The sequence below is a fragment of the Hyperolius riggenbachi genome, chromosome 2 (genome assembly GCF_040937935.1).
Source record: "Hyperolius riggenbachi isolate aHypRig1 chromosome 2, aHypRig1.pri, whole genome shotgun sequence".
In the NCBI taxonomy this organism is placed as follows: Eukaryota; Metazoa; Chordata; class Amphibia; order Anura; family Hyperoliidae; genus Hyperolius; species Hyperolius riggenbachi.
The window spans coordinates 497,300,607-497,319,319 of NC_090647.1; the positions used below are offsets into that span (position 1 = coordinate 497,300,607).

At 42.5% G+C, this 18,713-nt stretch overlaps 1 protein-coding gene across 1 annotated transcript; it reads right to left on the minus strand.

The window, feature by feature from the left end:
- Positions 1-6,014: 6,014 nt before the first annotated feature.
- KCNE1 (potassium voltage-gated channel subfamily E regulatory subunit 1) lies at positions 6,015-6,431 on the minus strand. The gene has a single exon (XM_068266369.1). The coding sequence runs from the start codon at positions 6,429-6,431 to the stop codon at positions 6,015-6,017; it is 417 nt and encodes a 138-aa protein (XP_068122470.1).
- Positions 6,432-18,713: the final 12,282 nt, after the last annotated feature.

Consider the following 18,713-nt stretch of genomic DNA (forward strand, 5'->3'; position numbering starts at 1 on the left):
ACTAAATCACAGTCAAAGTGCTCTGCAGAATGGTATGTTTCAGCTCTCCTTTGCCTGGTTGTTTGCCGTTGTATAGCAACAGCAAACCTCCAGTGACGCTGCGGACACAGTCAGTGTGTTCAGAGAAATTCTATTCATGAGAGGAGCGAGAGAAGGGGGGAGAAGCTCTGGGCTACTGTTATATCCTATTGATGGGCATACTAGCAGAAATACCGGAGAGGAGGGAGAGAAGCTCTCGTCTCCTCTTATCTACTGACAGGTCGGCACGAGTGAGTTACAGGTCGTGGGGGAGGGGAGGCTTCACTACTTAGCGAGGTCACCTACAAAAGTGGACTATTTCTCTGTCCACTGTTGTCTATGGGCAGCTGTTAAACAGTTTCCTAGGGGGAAAAAACACTACACAGTAACAATATATACAGAGTCCTTTATTTATATTTCTGTTACATCCATTACTAATGTTGCCTCAAAAGTATGTATTTCAATAGTATTCCTTTAAATCAGAAAAACGGTGAATCAGTCTTGCGATTAGTCTCAAATTACTGCGGTGATCCAATTCATGCAGAAAAAAATCTGCATTATCTGATTGGTCCAATGCTTCCAAGTTCTGTGATTGGGCTAAAATTACTGAGCAGTAAATCGGATTTCCACGGAATTCTGAATTCCGATTTCTAAATCCCAAAATTCCAACTCTGCAGAATCGGAATAAGCATCCCTATTCCCGAGGCAGACATTCTAGCAGCTGGTATGGGGCACAGGAGTGGGGAGTATGTGTCATTCTAGCCATGGAGGAAGAGTGATAGAGAACATCAGGAGTTGGAAGCCCCCAAAAAATTTTGCTTGGGTTTTACTCTGTCCAGCGGACCAATTTATAATGCAAAAGATTCCATAAAATGTTTGTGGGTTCTATTCAATGTACACTTCAGGACCTATTCAGGACATTCTTATAAGGCAACATCATGGACCTCTTTCCCCTTGGTTGGTACTAGAGTATTACCTTTACCCATAAATTTTGGCCCTTATCCCAAATACCAGTAATCCTATTAGGGATATGGCCTCAATTCACTAAGCAGTTTAGACTAATCTACAGATGGTTTTTAGTCTACTGATGGTTTGGTGTAATGTTTTAGACCTGTTTTTGAACCTGGTCTAACATGCAGTAATTACACAATTCACAAAGGCAAACAAGGAGTAACCACACCCACTTTTTCTGACAGAGATTAGATCAGCTGATTTCTGTAAGTAAAGTTAAGGGGCCCATACACCTAACGATTTTCCCGCCGATATACAGCAGATTCGATCACTGTGATCGAATCTGCTGTGAAATCGTTGCGCAAACGATTGATTTCTGTCCGAAATCAATCGTTCCAGTCGATTCCCGTCTAGCCGTACGTGCGCAAGATTTTGCTCGATCGCTGGCGGGTCAGGAGTGCATCAATAGCGGCGTTCGAATGCCCGACGACCGATGCAATACAGCGGCAATAACACATTACTTGCTCCGGCCGGCGCGAGTCCTCCCAGTCACCGCTGTCTCTTCTCCGCTGTGCTCCCGGGCTGCAACTTCACTGAACTTCCTGTCCCGGAAGGAAGTTTAAACAGAAGAGCGCCCTTTACTGTTTAAACTTCCCCGGACATAAAGAAGTGAAGCCAGCCGGTCCGGAACCCAGAGATGACAGCAGGGACACGCGCCGGCTGGATCAGGTAATGCATGCGGGGGGGGGGGGGGGGGGGGGCGCGCCAGCACCCCCACAGACTGTGATCGGTTTCATGCTGAAATCGATTCACAATCTGTTTGCAGTAAAAGCAGCCATACGATCCCTCTCTGATCAGATTCGATCAGAGAGGGATCTATCTGTTGGTCGAATCTGATGGCAAATCGACCAGTGTATGGCCACCCTAATTCTATGAGGTATTTTAGATGTGAGGATGTTACCTTTTGAATTAATTATGCAGGAGTTTAATTGTATGCAGAGGAGAGCTCATCAAAGGAGAAGAATGTCAGTCATGGCTACTCGTTTGTGAATTGCATCTTTTGATCATTTTCCCTGCTTTAGCCACCTAATTACCAAATGGTTTAGACCAGGTCTAAAAACAGGTCTAAAACATGAATTCCCCTTTGATGCAACTGACCGAACCGTCAGTAGACTAAAAACCACCAGTAGACTAGTCTAAACTGCTTAGTGAATTGAAGCCATAGTATATTTCCGGAGAAGGTGATACATTAATATTAATAGCTCCTTCCCCATGTTTATCGGAGCCATGTTTTGGTTTTTGCTATTCCTTCTGGAGCTCTTGGACATATGTATAATATGCATGTCATACATACTGTCCACATCAATTCTATGCTATGTGAGGTAAATATTTTTTTGTAGGTAAAATACCTCATGAGGTATTTACCTCTTTATATAGCAATTCTGAAAGATTTTCCTCCATTTCCGAACTTTGAGGTAAAACATGCGGTAAAACATGAGGTAAATGCATAAAGTGAGGTAAAGCATGAGGTATTTCAGTAGTAAGCATGCATTAAATAAATAATAGTAGTCTTTAATTGTCTTCCATAAGTTAGGATTTGGATTTGTCTTCCATAAGTTTGGAAGATTTTTTTTTTTTTTTGAGGGAGGAAGGTGTATTTGATTATGTAGCAACCTATGAAAAATATAATTATAGACATCCCTTATTTAAAAAAACAAACATTAAATATTTGGAGTTTTATTTCCACGATTCTTTTCTATTACACAACCTGAATAGGAACGATACTAAAACAGCAATAGGAACTCCACTAAAAATTGCAAAATGCATGCAAATTGACTTTACCTCCAGGTACAGGCAGGTCTTAAACTGATCGGTAAATTATGTGCTAACATGCCCCCTAATTTCCATGAGAATAGCTATTTTTGGTAAATTACCTCATGGATTACCTCATAATTTACCTCATGAGGTAAAACATGACTAAAACCTACCAGAATTGCTAAATGTCCTTACCTCATGAGGTAAATTACCCTACCAGAATTGAGGCCATAGTGTTGGGCTCGGTTTGGAGGTGAGATCTGCACTGCTTGTGCTGTGGGTGACACAGGGGAAGTTTGCAGTTGCTCCTTTATACTTCCTCCTCATGGAAATTACGTCATTGCGATGGGATCGGGTCATTTGTATTGGCCGGTCATTTGTATGTTGAGCGTTTGTAACTCAAGGACTACCTGTATGTTGATGTTTTGGCTTCAGTACTCCACACATCTGCACTGCAGCCACTGGACTGTGAACGTGTATGTTATGTATGTGTAATGCTGCCAGTTAGCTGGGCGCAGGTGGAGCCAAATGAGCGCCCAACCCACCTGCTTTGCTGTGAATGCCCGCATACTCGTGTTATATCAGGAATATGAGGGCCTATTTATATAACCAGGGATGTTAAATTAGATAAAAAAGGGAAGGAAGGGGGGGGATTCTGGGCAAAAACTCATGGCCCCTATAGTCCCTTACTTTTAGGGCTTAGGAGTTTGGTGCTCTGAACATTTACCCAGTTTAATCCTATGGAAACGCTTGCCTGGCTATTGCTATTTCTGCTGAATTAAACTATATTTCAGATCACCACATGTACATGTTGAGTCGTGAGGTACAGCGCCCCCCCCCCCCCAGGCAATGATGGAGACACGACAGAAAAGGAGACTCGCTAGTGGAGTCTCCACTACAACATTTTACATGGGGAGGTCGGCTGGGGGTCCGCGTTGGTTGCCCTGCAATTGAACGCTGGTATATTTCCATCCTGTCCGATCTATGATGACATTAAATTTTGGCAGAAGTTGATTAAAATGACATTCGGACGGCCACGTTGCAGCATTGATCTCTACCAGATTCGATCCCAGGTTCAATTCCTGACCGAAACATGGTGTTCATGATTTCTTCATACACGGCACTAATCCATGAATTATCTGATCTCCACCCTAGATAAAAAGTTCCGTAGGTGTTCTATGTAAGTAAAGCAGGTGATTGGAGAAAGAAAAGTAAATTGGTTTCCTTCCATGGATATCTCACAGTTTTATTTATTTATCTATTTTTTTTCTCTTTTTTTTATTAGTTCTTTATTGTACAGTTTATATAGCAATTTTTATTAGTATAAAACGTTTTATTTACATTTTCTCATGAATATTTACTATGTAACCACTGTGTGCTCTTCAACAAGACACTTTTCATTGTAACAGCTTGAAATATAACGCTTAAAAAATAAATATACAGTTCATTTTGGTCATCTTCTGAATACTGTGATGAGGAAAAACAGATGTAACAGATACAATCAATACATTTTATCTGATTTAAAGTGAAACCATAACCAAGAATTGATCTTCATCCCAATCAGTAGCTGATACCCCCTTTCCCATGAGAAAGCTTTTCCTTTTCACAAACGAATCATCGGGGGGCTCTGTATGGCTGATATTGTGGTGAAACCCCTCCCACAGTGTGATGTCAGGACCATGGTTCTGACATCACACTGTGGGAGCCTTGTTGCATTGTGGGAAATAACAGCTGTTTACAGCTGTTTCCAACTGCCAAAAAAGCAATCAGCATCTCCTTCCACTGACATCACCTGCCAGCTGTAAAAATGTCACCATGTAATAAATGTCAGAATGTAAATCAGGGAGAGGAAAGCTTTTACAATGGGCAAACACTGACTAAATCATTTATACATAATTATTGTAAAAATGAAGCATTTTATTGCATTATTTTCACTGGTGTTCCTCTTTAACTCTGCTGGATTATCATGGTTCTCATCTGTTTAGCAGCGTTCTCTTGTTTTCTGGGCCATAGCCGTAATGTGTCACAAAATGATTGTTGGTGTGCAAGGTAGTGATTATTACGTGTAACAGTTTTGGTGTAATTACTGCACAGGCATGCTGCACGGCTGTCCTCCAAGCAGTCTACTCTGCTGTCTTCTTAGTCACTTTTCGATGCGCATGTGCAATTAAGGGAGGGAAAGATGCTCCCTGAATTCATTATATTGACCCCCATCATTGCTGGTTCCCGATAGATGATATACAAACCTTTCTCAGGAATCAGCAGGACTGGGGTATGGGGGGTGTTTCCTGAAATTTGACGAGAAAGTAGCTTGGTGAAGGGGGGGGGAGGGGTCCCCTTCTTGCCCTCAAAATGTTGGGTCTTTGGTTCTGGACATGTGCATTGAAAAAGGACTTAGAGCAATATAATTTAAAGCGGGCCTGAACTCATAACTTCCTCTCTGCTCTAAAAGATAAGTAACAACATACTAACCTTTAAAGAAAAGCAGTTCTTTGTTGACCTGATACAAATCCTGCAATGAATCTGCAGTGTGTGCACTTCCTGCTTTCATGGAAGCAGACATAGAGTTAACATCCTGTGTTTACAAGCTAGCTGCTCTGCTGTGGCAGCCAGCTGACTCAACTGAGATCAAATTACAACTTGCGATTAGTTGCACCGGTATTTACCACAGCATGAGCTGAGCAGAGCCTGAATAGGAACAACTAAAGTAGTTTGCTCCAGATTACAAAGATTCAATATGCCCCCTCCCCTCTGCTCCCACCCACACACACGTAAGATAGGATAATGGTATAATCTCACTTACACTTGAAAGAAATTATATTTTCTTTCTGTTCTCTGTGTCCATGTCACTGTACAAAAAAAAAACTCTCTTCTCCACTTTTTTTTCACCAGGGGGCTGGGAGATGCCAGCCCAGGAGGTGGAGGAAATGAGTGGGAGGAGGGATGTCATGGGCATGGCAGTGCTGCTAAAAGAGGGTGTGGCTCGGTTTCTGAAACCAAGAAGACTAGCCAAACTCCCATGACTCACAGTCACAGATGTATATAATGTATAGTCTTACTATCAGATCAGGCAGATCCACAAGAGTCACATTAATATGAGCAGGTGGTGGGGGAGTAGTAGATTGCTAAAAAAAAACTTGGAATCTTTCCATACACTTTGGGAGTCTTTGTTATCTTTCTCCATTAGAAGTTCACTAAGCCCTTGTGCTCCACGAAAGGTCTTTACCACGCTAGTCACAACAAGTCATAGTTAGACCAGCATCATTCAGAGTATGTGGATGGTAGGCCGGTATTGTATTGTTCGGCTGCTCCACTGCAAACCTGTTCTCCACCAGGTAACAGGAGGACGAGGTGGACGTGATGCTGGCAAGCTGTGGAGAAATGGTGCCTGTGGAGGCCTTCTTCCAGTCTTTAGCAATGTACGTATGATAAGGGTCACTGGAGTGCTCCCGTTTTTTGGAGCGGATGTAACTTATCATTATTCCAAAGGTAAAGAATCCAAAAAATCCCAGAAGAAGGAGAATGTACAGCACTTCCATTTGGTCCTGGGGTTTAGCGTGGGCTATGGTGGTGTTGACTGGACTGTTCCCAGAGTTTATGTAGGGTAAGATGGATATACTGGGTTGGGTTGTGTTTGCACTGGCCATCTTTCTCACTGCCTGCAAGAGAAAATAACTCACAATTAGAAACATAACATTCTGAATATGCACATTGTCCTCATTATTCAAAAATGATTAAGGATGACTCGGTGACCCAGGTTAGATAAAGACCATCACTTCCTAAAAAGACTATCTCATATCTCCTCTGTCTCCCCTATTTTCCCCTTTTTCTTCATTCTTTCTCTTTTCCTTGCCACACCCACACGGGTACAAACATTGAGCACGATTATGGTTTGCGACTTGTAAAAGAAAAAAGCTGTGGGAAGATCGCATAGCAAATTGTGTTTTCCTTCACGATATGCTTGCTCTCCTATTCATTCAGCCTAATTGTGAATGCAGGAAAACTGCAGCATGGAATACATTTGTGATTGGGTTTAAAAACGGATCGCACCACTCTGTATAGGACACACCAGGATTTCTATATTAATCATGGTGCCTTTGCAATCGGCAAAATGCATGCCCTTCGAAAATCGAATGAAAGCGAGTGCAGTGTGTAAGGGCCCTAATTATTATTGTTATTATATTATTATTATTTATTGGATTTATATAGCGCCAACATATTACGCAGCGTTGTACAATAAATAGGATTACAGACAATAACAGGGGTGACAGCACAATACAGGTAGTAGACAACAGATACAACAATACAGGTAATAAGGAATAATATACACAACACAATGCAGATAGTAGTACATAATTATCAGTTATTATATCTGTACAAAGGATGTAATGTGCCGTACAGTCATTACAAAAAGTTTTTTTCTACAGAAGATGACAAAGAGCTTAGCAATCAGGTTTAAAAGTCATTTCTTAATAATAATCCTTGCTTTTAAAGTGTACTCGAGACAACATGTGACCTGGTGAGATGAACATGTGTATGTAAATTATTATTATTTTATTATTTATTGTATTTATAAAGCGCCAACATATTACGCAGCGCTGCACAATAGATAAATGGGTTAACATACAGGTAGAACATACGGAAACTCACCACAAAACAAGATCATGCAAATGCTTTGATAACAATACAGTGTCATAGGTCAAGATAGAGACTGTTCTAGTCTACAAGAGGGGTGATTGTCAGTAAGATTGCATAATCAAGCTGGAAACACTAGAGAGGAGGGCCCTGCCAGAGGCTTACAATCTAAAGGGTGGGGGTGGAGACAATAGGTGCATCTTTTGAGAGGGTGTCTAACAGAACATATTATGGTGCTGGTGTAGGGGGGTATGCGAGCCTGAAGAGGTGAGCCTTGAGAGCTTGTTTGAAGGTATTAAAGGTGGGGGCGAGTCTGACGGCTGGTGGGAGCGAGTTCCAGAGAGTAGGGGCAGCCCTGGGGAAGTCCTGCAATCGTGCATGTGACTGAGTTATGCGTGGTGCGACTAGGCACAGGTCATTGGAGGATCGGAGGGGGCGGGCTGGTATGTGCCTGTGGACCAGATCAGAGATGGAGGTCAGGCAGGTCTTGTGCACTGATTTGTAGTCCAAGCACAGGATTTTGAAATTGATCCTAAAGCTGATGGGGAGCCAGTGTAGGGCTTTACAGAGCGGAGTTGTAGAGGCGCTGCGGTGATTGTGCAAAACATATTAATACCCAGGCTGTTTTACTTGTTTTATGTTGCTACCTGAAAGAGTTCATTTCAATACATGAAAGTTGCAGCTTCTGTCTTGTCAGTACCGTGACGGGAATATAGTAAACATGAGTGCTAAGCAAATTACAGCCATTAAAGTTTTCCTGGCAAAATACAACTTCTGAGAGCTGAGAGCAGGGAGAGATAAAATACATGAACTACTGATCTTTTCCTAACTCTGGGACACTTAATAGGCTGTCACTAAGCAGAGGCAACAAAATATTCCATCTACTTTGTAATTGTTTAAATATAAAATAAAACAATGGGATACCTAAAAAGGGTCATTTTTAGGAGAAAGAGCATAAATACAATTGTTTATCTCACTAGTTTATTTTTACCTCGGGTTTACTTTAAGGAAGTAAAACCCTTCCCCTTGCAGGCATTGATGTCCTTCCAGGGACACTGCGTGACAGTTCTGTAGGCGACACTGACTCTCATAACAGAGGTCTGATTATTCACTAGGTGGCAGTAATAACAAATAGTCCATTCACTGCAATATTAATATTTCACAAGAAAAGCACAGAGCCTGTATTCAGCACATTTCCCCCTCTACTTGTCCTTGAGTTTGATGGCCAAGGCCATAGTCTGTCCTTTGGCAACTGTGAGATTTCAATACGCAACAAAGTATGGGAAGCCAGGAGAAAAAAGAACAATAAGTTATGAAATGCCAAATCCAGACCTAATGCTGTGCCAGTGACTGAACTTGCTTATCTCTATGTAGTAGCTACATGGTCAAAAAGGAACTTACCAAGGATCAAACTTAATTCCAGTCAGTAACTGATACTCCCTTTCCCATGAGAAATCTTTACCTTCTTTCGAATAGAATAGATCATCAGGGGTTCTGTATGGCTGATATTGTGGTGAAACCCCTCCCAGAGTGTGATGTCATGACCTAGGTCCTGACAGTTTGCTGTCTGTAAACCTTGTTGCATTGTGGGAAATAACAGCTTTTTCCTACTGCCAAGCAAGCAATATCTCCCTCTGTGCATAGAACTCTCAGTAACAAACATTCCGTACAGGTCACCTGGCAGAACTAAAGATGTCACCACCAGTGATACATTTCAGAATGTAAATCAGGGAGAGGAAACATTTTACAATGGCCAGGCCAAACACTGACTAAATAATCTATAAATGAATATTGTAAAAAAATAAGCACTTTTGTTAATTTTGTTATTTTCACTACAGTTCCTCTTTGATTGTTTTTAAAATAAATTAGACCAGGGGGCTTGTTCAGGAATCCCCTGATTGGCTGCTTCCTGCAGAAGATGCTTCAGAGCTGCAGGCTGTGCTCGTCTAAAATAGGACCTTTCTTATAATAAATGTTTATAATATCCAGTGTAACCACTTCAGTACCAGCAGTCTCTGGCCTCTTAACTACTTCATATCCAGACCTTGTTTCCCCCTTATGGACCAGAGCATTTTTGACATTTTAGCTGTGTCCCTAGTTAATCAGCAATAACGTTATCCCTACTTATGACACCTAAATTAAATGTATATCATTTTTTCAAGACTAACTAGGCTTTCATTGTATGGCATTTTTTCCCTTGAACAAGTTGGTTTTATATGCATTTTTATAGGAAAGAGGAAAAAAATTGACAAAAACATATTATTTCTCAGTTTTACCAACTAACGTTTAACAATAAAAAGCGCTAATGTAGATAAATAAACACACATTTGGTTTGGCTATTTCTACTGTTTATCACAAAACTTAAATTACGTTCCTGTCACAATTTATGGTGAGGATATTTGATTCTGAAATAATGCTAGTTTGTATTTTTCACCATGAACAGAGAAAATATAAGTATTTTCAATGGTGAAAATGAATCTTATTGGCTCGAGGAACATATATCCGCTTTCCCTAATTAGTGCTGCAGCAGATAGTGCTGGAGGTTTTGCACAGGAGAAAGCCCAATCATGCACAGCTGTTCTTCAGCTGCACGATGTATATTTATGTACTTGTGGCTCAGGTGAAGTCACAGAGGACGTAGATATACGTAGATGTACTTTATATACTGGTACAAAAACTGGGCTTACTGATGGCATGCCGCACAGACCCGCTGCTGCCGCCAATCGCGACGCTCTCCCGTTGCTGAAGCTCCCTTGCTCGGCCATTGCTATGACAGCAGAGTTCTGTGAGCCGGTCATTAGCAGATTTCATTGGCACCTGACCCTGTGATCAATTAGAGCCAGTGAAACAGAGTCAACAGATTCTGGCCAGCAAGGAGAGGTGACTTAAGAAAAACTATCAAAGAAACAATTTTTCTGTAAACCCCACAATCCTATACAGATTTTAGCCAGCAACACTAGAAAGCTTATCAGGGGTCTCTCAGCACTGCTTGTGTGAAAAAAATGCTTTGTTTATAAACTGTTTGTAACAATTTGTGTCGCCATTGGAAGGGGGGGGGGGGCAGAGCTGTACTATGTAGCTAGGTTACACACTTCTCCCTGGCTGTAAACTGTTTTCTTTACACTGCTGAGGCAGAGAGAAAGAGAGAGAGAGACAGGATCAGGCACACAGCTACAGCTGATGATTATTTACACACTCTTTGAAGGTATATTTCTGTTTTTTTATCATCATGAACTCTCTTTACTCAAAGTATTACTGCTAGTGAGGACTGTTTCTATATGCTGGATGCGCTGGACACGCTGGACACAGCCCTCCATAGTAATGCCCACAGTAAGAACTGTTTTTTCCTTCACAAAAATGAAAAGATGAAAAAAAGCCTTTGTTTTGCTAGTAAGCGTAATTGCTAGTAATTACTGGAAATAGTGTATATGTGGCATTTAGATTTTTAGCTACCTTTGATAGTTGTCCTTTAGTGCACTACAATAGTATTATTCAGGAAAATAGACCATGAGACGCATGAAAACAAGTGGAGAAAGAGAATGTATTTCAAGCTTGCTTTAGGGGGAATGTACAGTCGTTTTTTTCATTACTTTATTGATTAGTAGTAGTGATGGGCGAACACCTGGATGTTCGGGTTCGGGAAAGTTCGCCGAACATGGCCGAGATGTTCGGCATGTTCGGGCCGAACCCCGAACTTCCCGAACATCCCTATTTTGGGGGCCCTATGGGGTCGCAGGCATAAGGGGGGAGCATGCCCCGATCGCGGGGGGGGTCGGAAATTCCCCCCACCCCCTCCGCTAGCGCTCCCCCCTCTGCCCGCTTCCCCATTCAAAAGTTTCAAGAAGTACCTGTATAGCGGATGGCCTGGCAGTGGGCGGCACTGTGGAGTGAGGAGGAGGAGGAGTCCGGAGAGTGACGAGTTGAGGGAGGCCGGGCAGCGGGCGTGAGGTCAGAGAAAGGGCGGAACTTCCGCCCTTTCTCTGACCTCACGCCCGCTGCCCGGCCTCCCTCAACTCGTCACTCTCCGGACTCCTCCTCCTCCTCACTCCACAGTGCCGCCCACTGCCAGGCCATCCGCTATACAGGTACTTCTTGAAACTTTTGAATGGGGAAGCGGGCAGAGGGGGGAGCGCTAGCGGAGGGGGTGGGGGGAATTTCCGACCCCCCCCGCGATCGGGGCATGCTCCCCCCTTATGCCTGCGACCCCATAGGGGGGCCGTATTGCGGCCTGTTCGGCCGAACAGGGCCCTGTTCGCCCGAACAGGGGCCCTGTTCGGCCCTGTTCGGGGGCATACAGAAGTTCGGGGCGAACCCGAACTTAAAAGGCCGAACACCATGAGGTGTTCGGCCGAACTCGAACATCACCCGAACAGGGTGATGTTCTGCAGAACCCGAACAGTGGCGAACACTGTTCGCCCAACACTAATTAGTAGTAGAAAAAAAAAGTATGTTTTCCTACATCAAATATCACAAATGAAAGAGAGATATCTATTTGGAGCCCAACTCCTGAATGTGACTGGTTAGCTTTGTTAATACAATAAAGGCCTTGCTTCGCTGCCGTGCAGTTAAAATAAAATACTCCTAAAGGGAACAAAAGAACCTAGTGTTTAATCACCAAGTCTGGGGACTTTGTTGCTGTGATGTCAGAGACTTATTACTGCAGTAAAGCAACATTTTCTTCTTATGACAAAACATACCTTACCATTTACTAGGAAGTGGAGGGGCAGGTGGAGAACTAAAAAAACAAGATGCTCATATTGTGTGGTTAGTGTAACCGTGACACATGCAGGTCAAGTTTAAGTAAAGCATACTTTCTATCAGTAGATACCACTTCTTGATTTGCAATAAATATATAATTCCTAAATATATAGATCTAATCAGTAAGGACGCATTTTTAATTTTTTTTAGCACTGCATAGCATTGCAGAAATAAATAAGCATTGTCAGCTCATGATAATCAACCGACATGTCAACATATAGTGTGTTTACGTGTTACCGTTTAAAGAGAAACTTTACTGAAATATAGTATTGGGGGATAAATCGACATATTGCAACGTGAGAAGCTAAAACATAGAAGACATCTCAAGAAATGATTGATCTTCGCTATGTAATTCGTTCACAGTGTTTAATCTACCTTAAAGAGGAACTCCAGTGAAAATAATGTAATAAAAAAAGTGCTTAATTTTTACAATAATTATGTATAAATGATTTAGTCAGTGTTTGCCCAGTGTAAAAGCTTTCCTCTCCCTGATTAACATTCTGACATTTATCACATGGTGACATTTTTACTGCTGGCAGGTGATGTCACTGGAAGTAGCGGCTTGCTTGTTTGGCAGTTGGTAAAAGCTGTAAACAGTTAGTTCCCACAATGCAACGAGGTTCACAGACAGGAAATTGCCAGGACCATGGTCCTCACAGTTTCCTGTGGGAGGAGTTTCATCACAATATCAGCCATACAGAGCCCCTGGGCCCTGATGATCTATTTGTGAAAAGGAATAGATTTCTCATGTAAAAGGGGGTATCAGCTACTGATTGGGAAGACGTTCAATTCTTGGTCACGGGTTATCTTTAAGCCTGCAGGTCATCATCTTTACTACTTGCAGGCAAGAAAAAAAGAGAGAAAAAAAAACAGGCAGCACCAACTGCTATGATTTATAAAACACCCACCATAATGTGATAGGCTAAAAGTTCCCCACAATGCCATCAGGTCCACAGACAGGAAACTATCAGGACCATGGTCATGACATCACACTGTGGGAGGAGTTTCACCAGAAGATCAGCACAGTACTTCCCTGATGCGGTACTAGAGAAAAGGTTAATATATTTTTGTGGAAAGGGGGGGTAACGGCTACTGACTGGGATGAAGTTCAATCCTGAGTTAGAGCTCCTTTTTAAAAAGCTATAATACATTGTACTGTAATGAGGCTGGAAAAGCATGCATTTTCATACCTATGAACTTGCATGATACAAGGAAAAAAGCATGTGTCTTTGCTATTGACGTGTGAAGGTAAGATAAAGGACATTGCATGCTCTCCGGTATGTGGTAGGAATGGTGCAGGCTGTTGCAGAGATAGCAGATCCATCATCACCATCATTCTGCTGTGTGTGCAATAGGCAGAAAGCTGAGTTTGAGGAACTCGGTGACACTGCATGGATCACAAACTGATTCTGTAAAAACTGACCCATTATTATTTTTATTTTTAACATGAGGCATCAGTTTTTCCTCCTCCGTTCCCCATCGCCCTCCGCTCGGTATACCCACGGCACATCTGCTTCATTCGGCCAATCCAGAATTATCACAGACTACCCAAACTTGCGTTCTGACTGTTCACCAGAAAGGGCCGAATGGACCAGTTAGGAACGGACTAATGGAATGGACTTTGTTTCAGTGCTTATAGACTATACACAGAGTATTTTGCATGGAAATGTACATTTCCAAGTCAACTCATATCCATAGGGGAGGAGCAGTTGGCATTGCTCAAGAGTGCCTAGATCTGATGGACCCATAAAAATGTTGCTATGGGCCGCATGGTCTCTAGCTTCACCACTGGTCTCGCTCACATGTCTATTGGTGCACGTGTCTCCTGCACGACAACACAGCACTGCCCTTCTCCTGGACAACACAACAGATATGCTACCGTAGCAATTATTTGATGAGCAGTGAAGGAATGTAGTATGGCAGACAAGTTGTATTCCGTTGACCCATTGCAGATATCTTTGAGAAGGAAGTGATGAAATCAACTCCACATTTCTAACCGCTGTCCCAGAAGGAACAGAAAGTGTTATCTTAGAAAAACAAAGATACCCACAACCTGTAATTCAGCACAGAACCAGAAAAAGCAATCAACAACAGTGCCACTCAGCACAGCATTCACTGCTAAGAAGAGATGACTAATATAGATTTCACACTCCATTCTACATATGTCACGGTATGCACAGTACAAAGCATACATGACGCACACACTGTTGTGTGACCCATTGCTAATCTTCGTACATTGCTTCGTACATCTTCGACACATTGCTAATCTTCGTACATTCTGTTTTGTTTTTAAAATATTTTTATTGTGGAAAACATTCAGACAAACCAGCATAGTAAACTAACAGCTAATATCCATCCATTTTTTAGAATAACATAGATAACAAAACGACTGAAAAAAGAAACCACACTAAAGGGGCCCATACACCTAACGATTTTCCCGCCTATATACAGCCGTTTCGATCACAGTGATCGAAACGGCTGTGAAGTCGCCGCGCACACTGCTGACAGAACAATCGATATCCGTCCGAAATCGATCGTTCCCGTCGATTCCCGTCGACCCATCCGTGCGGAAGATTTTTCTCGGTCGCCGGCGGGTCAGGAGTGCCTCGTTAACGGCGTTCGAATGCCCGACGACTGACGCAATACAGCGGTAATACATTACCTGCTCCAGCCGGCGCGAGTCCCCTGGTCTTCTTCTCCGCTTCGAGCTTCGGGCTCCAGAGCTACACAGAACTTCCTGTCCCGGCAGGAAGTTTAAACAGTAGAGCGCCCTCTACTGTTTAAACTTCCCCTGGACAGGAAGTTCAGTAGCCGGAGCGGAGCCGGAGAAGAAGACAGCGGGGACTCGCGCGGGCCAGAACAGGTAATGTATGGGGGGGGGGGGGGGGCAGCAGCGGCAACTCCACAGATTGTGATCGGTTTCAGGCTGAAATCGATTCACAATCTGTTTGCAGTAAAGGTGGCCATACGATCCCTCTCTGATCAGATTCCATCAGATAGGGATCTATCTGTTGGTCGAATCTGATGGCAAATCGACCAGTGTATGGCCACCTTTAGGCTCCCTTCACACTGCAAATCCGTTTTGCAATTCTAATTCCGATTCCGTTCCCGATTTGCAATTTCGATTTTCCCTGAATGCAATCAACAGGAAAATTGAGTCAAAAACGCAGCATTCAGTAGCGATTATAAATCGGAATCGGATGTAAAAACAGATTAAAAATCGGAATTGGAATCGCATGCAGTGTGCAGGGAGCCTAAAACAGTCATTCCTACATTCCTACAGTCGATTTACTAGCTAGCCTTTGTATAATCTGATAAAAGTACATAAAATTTTAAAAAAATTGCTGGGAGGAAGTGGTGGACTCGCCTCCGTTAAAGCAGACACCAAGGACTGTAAATATATAGATATACACATTTATTGAAAATACCCCAAAGATGCAACGCGTTTCGCGGGCACAGCCCACTTCTTCAGGCAATAAGCAGGGGATAAACAACAGCAATTCAGTTATAGCAAGCAGAGCACCTCTATAACTGAACTGATAACTGAATTGCTGTTGTTTATTTTCAATAAATGTGTATATCTATATATTTACAGTCCTTGGTGTCTGCTTTAACGGAGGCGAGTCCACCACTTCCTCCCAGCAATTTTTTAAACATTTTATGTACTTTTATCCTTCTGGCGCCTCTGTTCACCTACCAATATATTTGAGTCCACCCCAGGTGGAGGGGTGATCTACCCCCTTTCTTCCTATCTACAGAGAGCGACTTCTTAATCCTGAGTGAGGACAGGTCTAATCTCCTCACCTGCCTAATGAGTGGTTACCTAAGTGGTAACCCGTGTTTGTGAGTATTACCATCTCACTGTTTCATTTATCCAATCAATTTTGACATACTACACCATATTGGGCTCTCGATTTCTCTTTAACTTTTGTATAATCTGAATACATTCTCAAAAAGTAGCAGGAATTGGAACATTATTGAACTGTTGTATCAAAACAAAAGTGTGCCTTCTTAAAGCAGAAGGTATTTGCGATCATTCAGGTTGGAGGGAGTAAATGATGTCTCCCACAATGCATCACTGCTGAATATGCAAATTATCCCTTGTTGTCCCTGTGAGCTAGCCACGCCTCCAGAACCGCTAGAATGCAATGATGTGTCAGCCTGTTAATTGTACAGAGCCACAATAATCCAACATGCATACAGACTGTTTCAGGTTGGTTGATCCACATCAGTGCATGGCATGGATTAATGTGGCTCTATGGGGTAGGACTTGAAAACACCCAGAGTTACCAACTACCCAGCAAGCTCATGGTGAACCAAAACTCATTGGAGTGTGTAAGGGGCTACAAAGGACAAAAAAGCTCCTTACACACTCCAATGAGTTTTGGTTCACCATGAGTTGCTGGGTAGTCTGTAACTCTGCTGTATCAAGTTACTATGCCTATGTACATCAAATACCGTGTGTGTGTGTGTGTGTGTGTGTGTGTGTGTGTGTGTGTGTGTGTGTGTGTGTGTGTGTGTGTGTGTGTGTGTGTGTGTGTGTGTGTGTGTGCGCGTGCGTGCATTATACAAGCATTGCAACTGGAAGTAGCGCAAATGCTGGTAAAATGTACATGCACTGAGTCACATGGGCATGCAGGAGGGAGACTAATTGCTCTGTCAGCTGGAGCCACTACTCCCTGATAACTTATAGACTATCAGAGGGCATGATTTTACACTGAGGTATGGGGTGGGTCTTGGAGGGAATAAGCAGGCAGCTTGATCCTACTAATATTATAAATGGGAAAGTTTGGATGTTTGTATGTTTGTTACTCGATCACGCAAAATGGCTCAAGGGATTTGAATGAAATGTGGCACACACATAGTACATTACCTGGAATAACATATAGGATACTTTTTATTCCCATAACCAAAAAGTGGGCGGAGACAAATGCAAATTTCACTTGGATAATGTAAACAGCAGCCATTCTTACACTGTTAATGGCAGGGTTCTCAAACTTTGCACAGTTGGTCACTGGGTGACTGGGATTAACATTCTGAAAAAAGGGAGGGGCCTACAAAATCCAATCAAAATTCACCTATTTATTTTCAAGGTGAATATTTCATTGCTGCTGTTATTGCACTGTTTATGGCACAAGCCTCGAACCTGGTACAGTTGGCCATTGGGTGACTGGAGTTAAAATTCAGAAAAGGGGGTGGAGCCACAGCCAATCAGATTTGTTTAATTTCAATGAAAAATTATGAATGCCAAAGACCACAAAGCTCACAAACAAATTCAGAAAAAGGGGGTGGAGCCCCAAACATCCAATTAGATTTGTTTCATTTGGATGCAAATTATTGATGCCAAAGACCGCAAAGCTCACAAACTTAGTCATTGAGCAATTGTGTGTTAGGGTTAGAGAACCCAACCAACCAAATACATACCTGGGCAACGCCGGGTCATCAGTGGGCGGAGACAAATACAAATTTCACTAGAAAAATGTAAACTGCAGCAATTCTTACACTGTTAATGGTAGGATTCTCAAACATTGCACAGTTGGTCACTGGGTGAAAGGGATTAATATTCAGTAAAGTGGGTGGAGCCTGCAAAAGCCAATCAAAATGTACCTATTGTTTTTCAAGGAGAATATTTAATTGCTGCCATTCTTGCACTGTTAATGTCACAAGCCTCAAACCTGGTACAGTTGGTCATTGGGTGACTGGGGTTAAAATTCAGCAAAGGGGGTGGAGCCACAGCCAATCAGATTTGTTTAATTTTAATGAAAAGTATTGATGCCAAAGACCACAAAGCTCACAAACTAGGTCATTAAGTAATTGAGTAATTGTGTGTTAGGATTAGAAAAAGTTAGCGGATCCAACACCAGCCAAATACATACCCGGGCAACGCTGGGCCATCAGCTAGTGAGGAGAAAAGAACTGGTGAAGCAAATATATTTCATCTGTAGTTTGCAAAAACTGCACATTTTTTTGCATATTTTTTATATAGGCTTTTTGTATAGCCCTGATTTACCAGGGAAGCATGAGGAAATGACCAGGAAAAAATATCCTGCCAGTCAAGCTTTAATTTAAAGGGAGCCTGAAGTGAAAGGGATATGGAGGCTGCCATATTTATTTTCTTTTAAACAATATCAGTTGCCTGGCAGTCCTGAGTCTCTAATACTTTAGGTCATAAACCCTGAACTAGCATGCAGCAGATCAGGTACTCTGATGCAGCTGAATAAGGTTTTACTGGAGTAGCCATATGCTTGTTCCAGGGGTTTGACTCCTTTTAATCAACTTTCAGCTATTGTTCAACCATCAAAATTGTGGATGTGCCTTTGCTTTTCAACAGCACATTTCACACTAAGAGCCAGATTCACTAACTGTCAGTAAAGCTGCTGTGTGCAGGTAAGTAACAAGATTGTTGCTTACACTACCGTAAGCAGGTAGCACGAATAATGCAATCAGTGTGACATGCATTACCTAGGCAACGTGAGCGTCAGAGCAAGGAGAAACAAGAATGGGCACAGGATAGAAGTAATGCCGGTCTTTAATAG

Excerpts from the sequence above, each read along its gene's own strand:
- KCNE1 (XM_068266369.1), bottom strand. The coding sequence starts at position 6,431 with ATGGCCAGTGCAAACACAACCCAACCCAGTATATCCATCTTACCCTAC.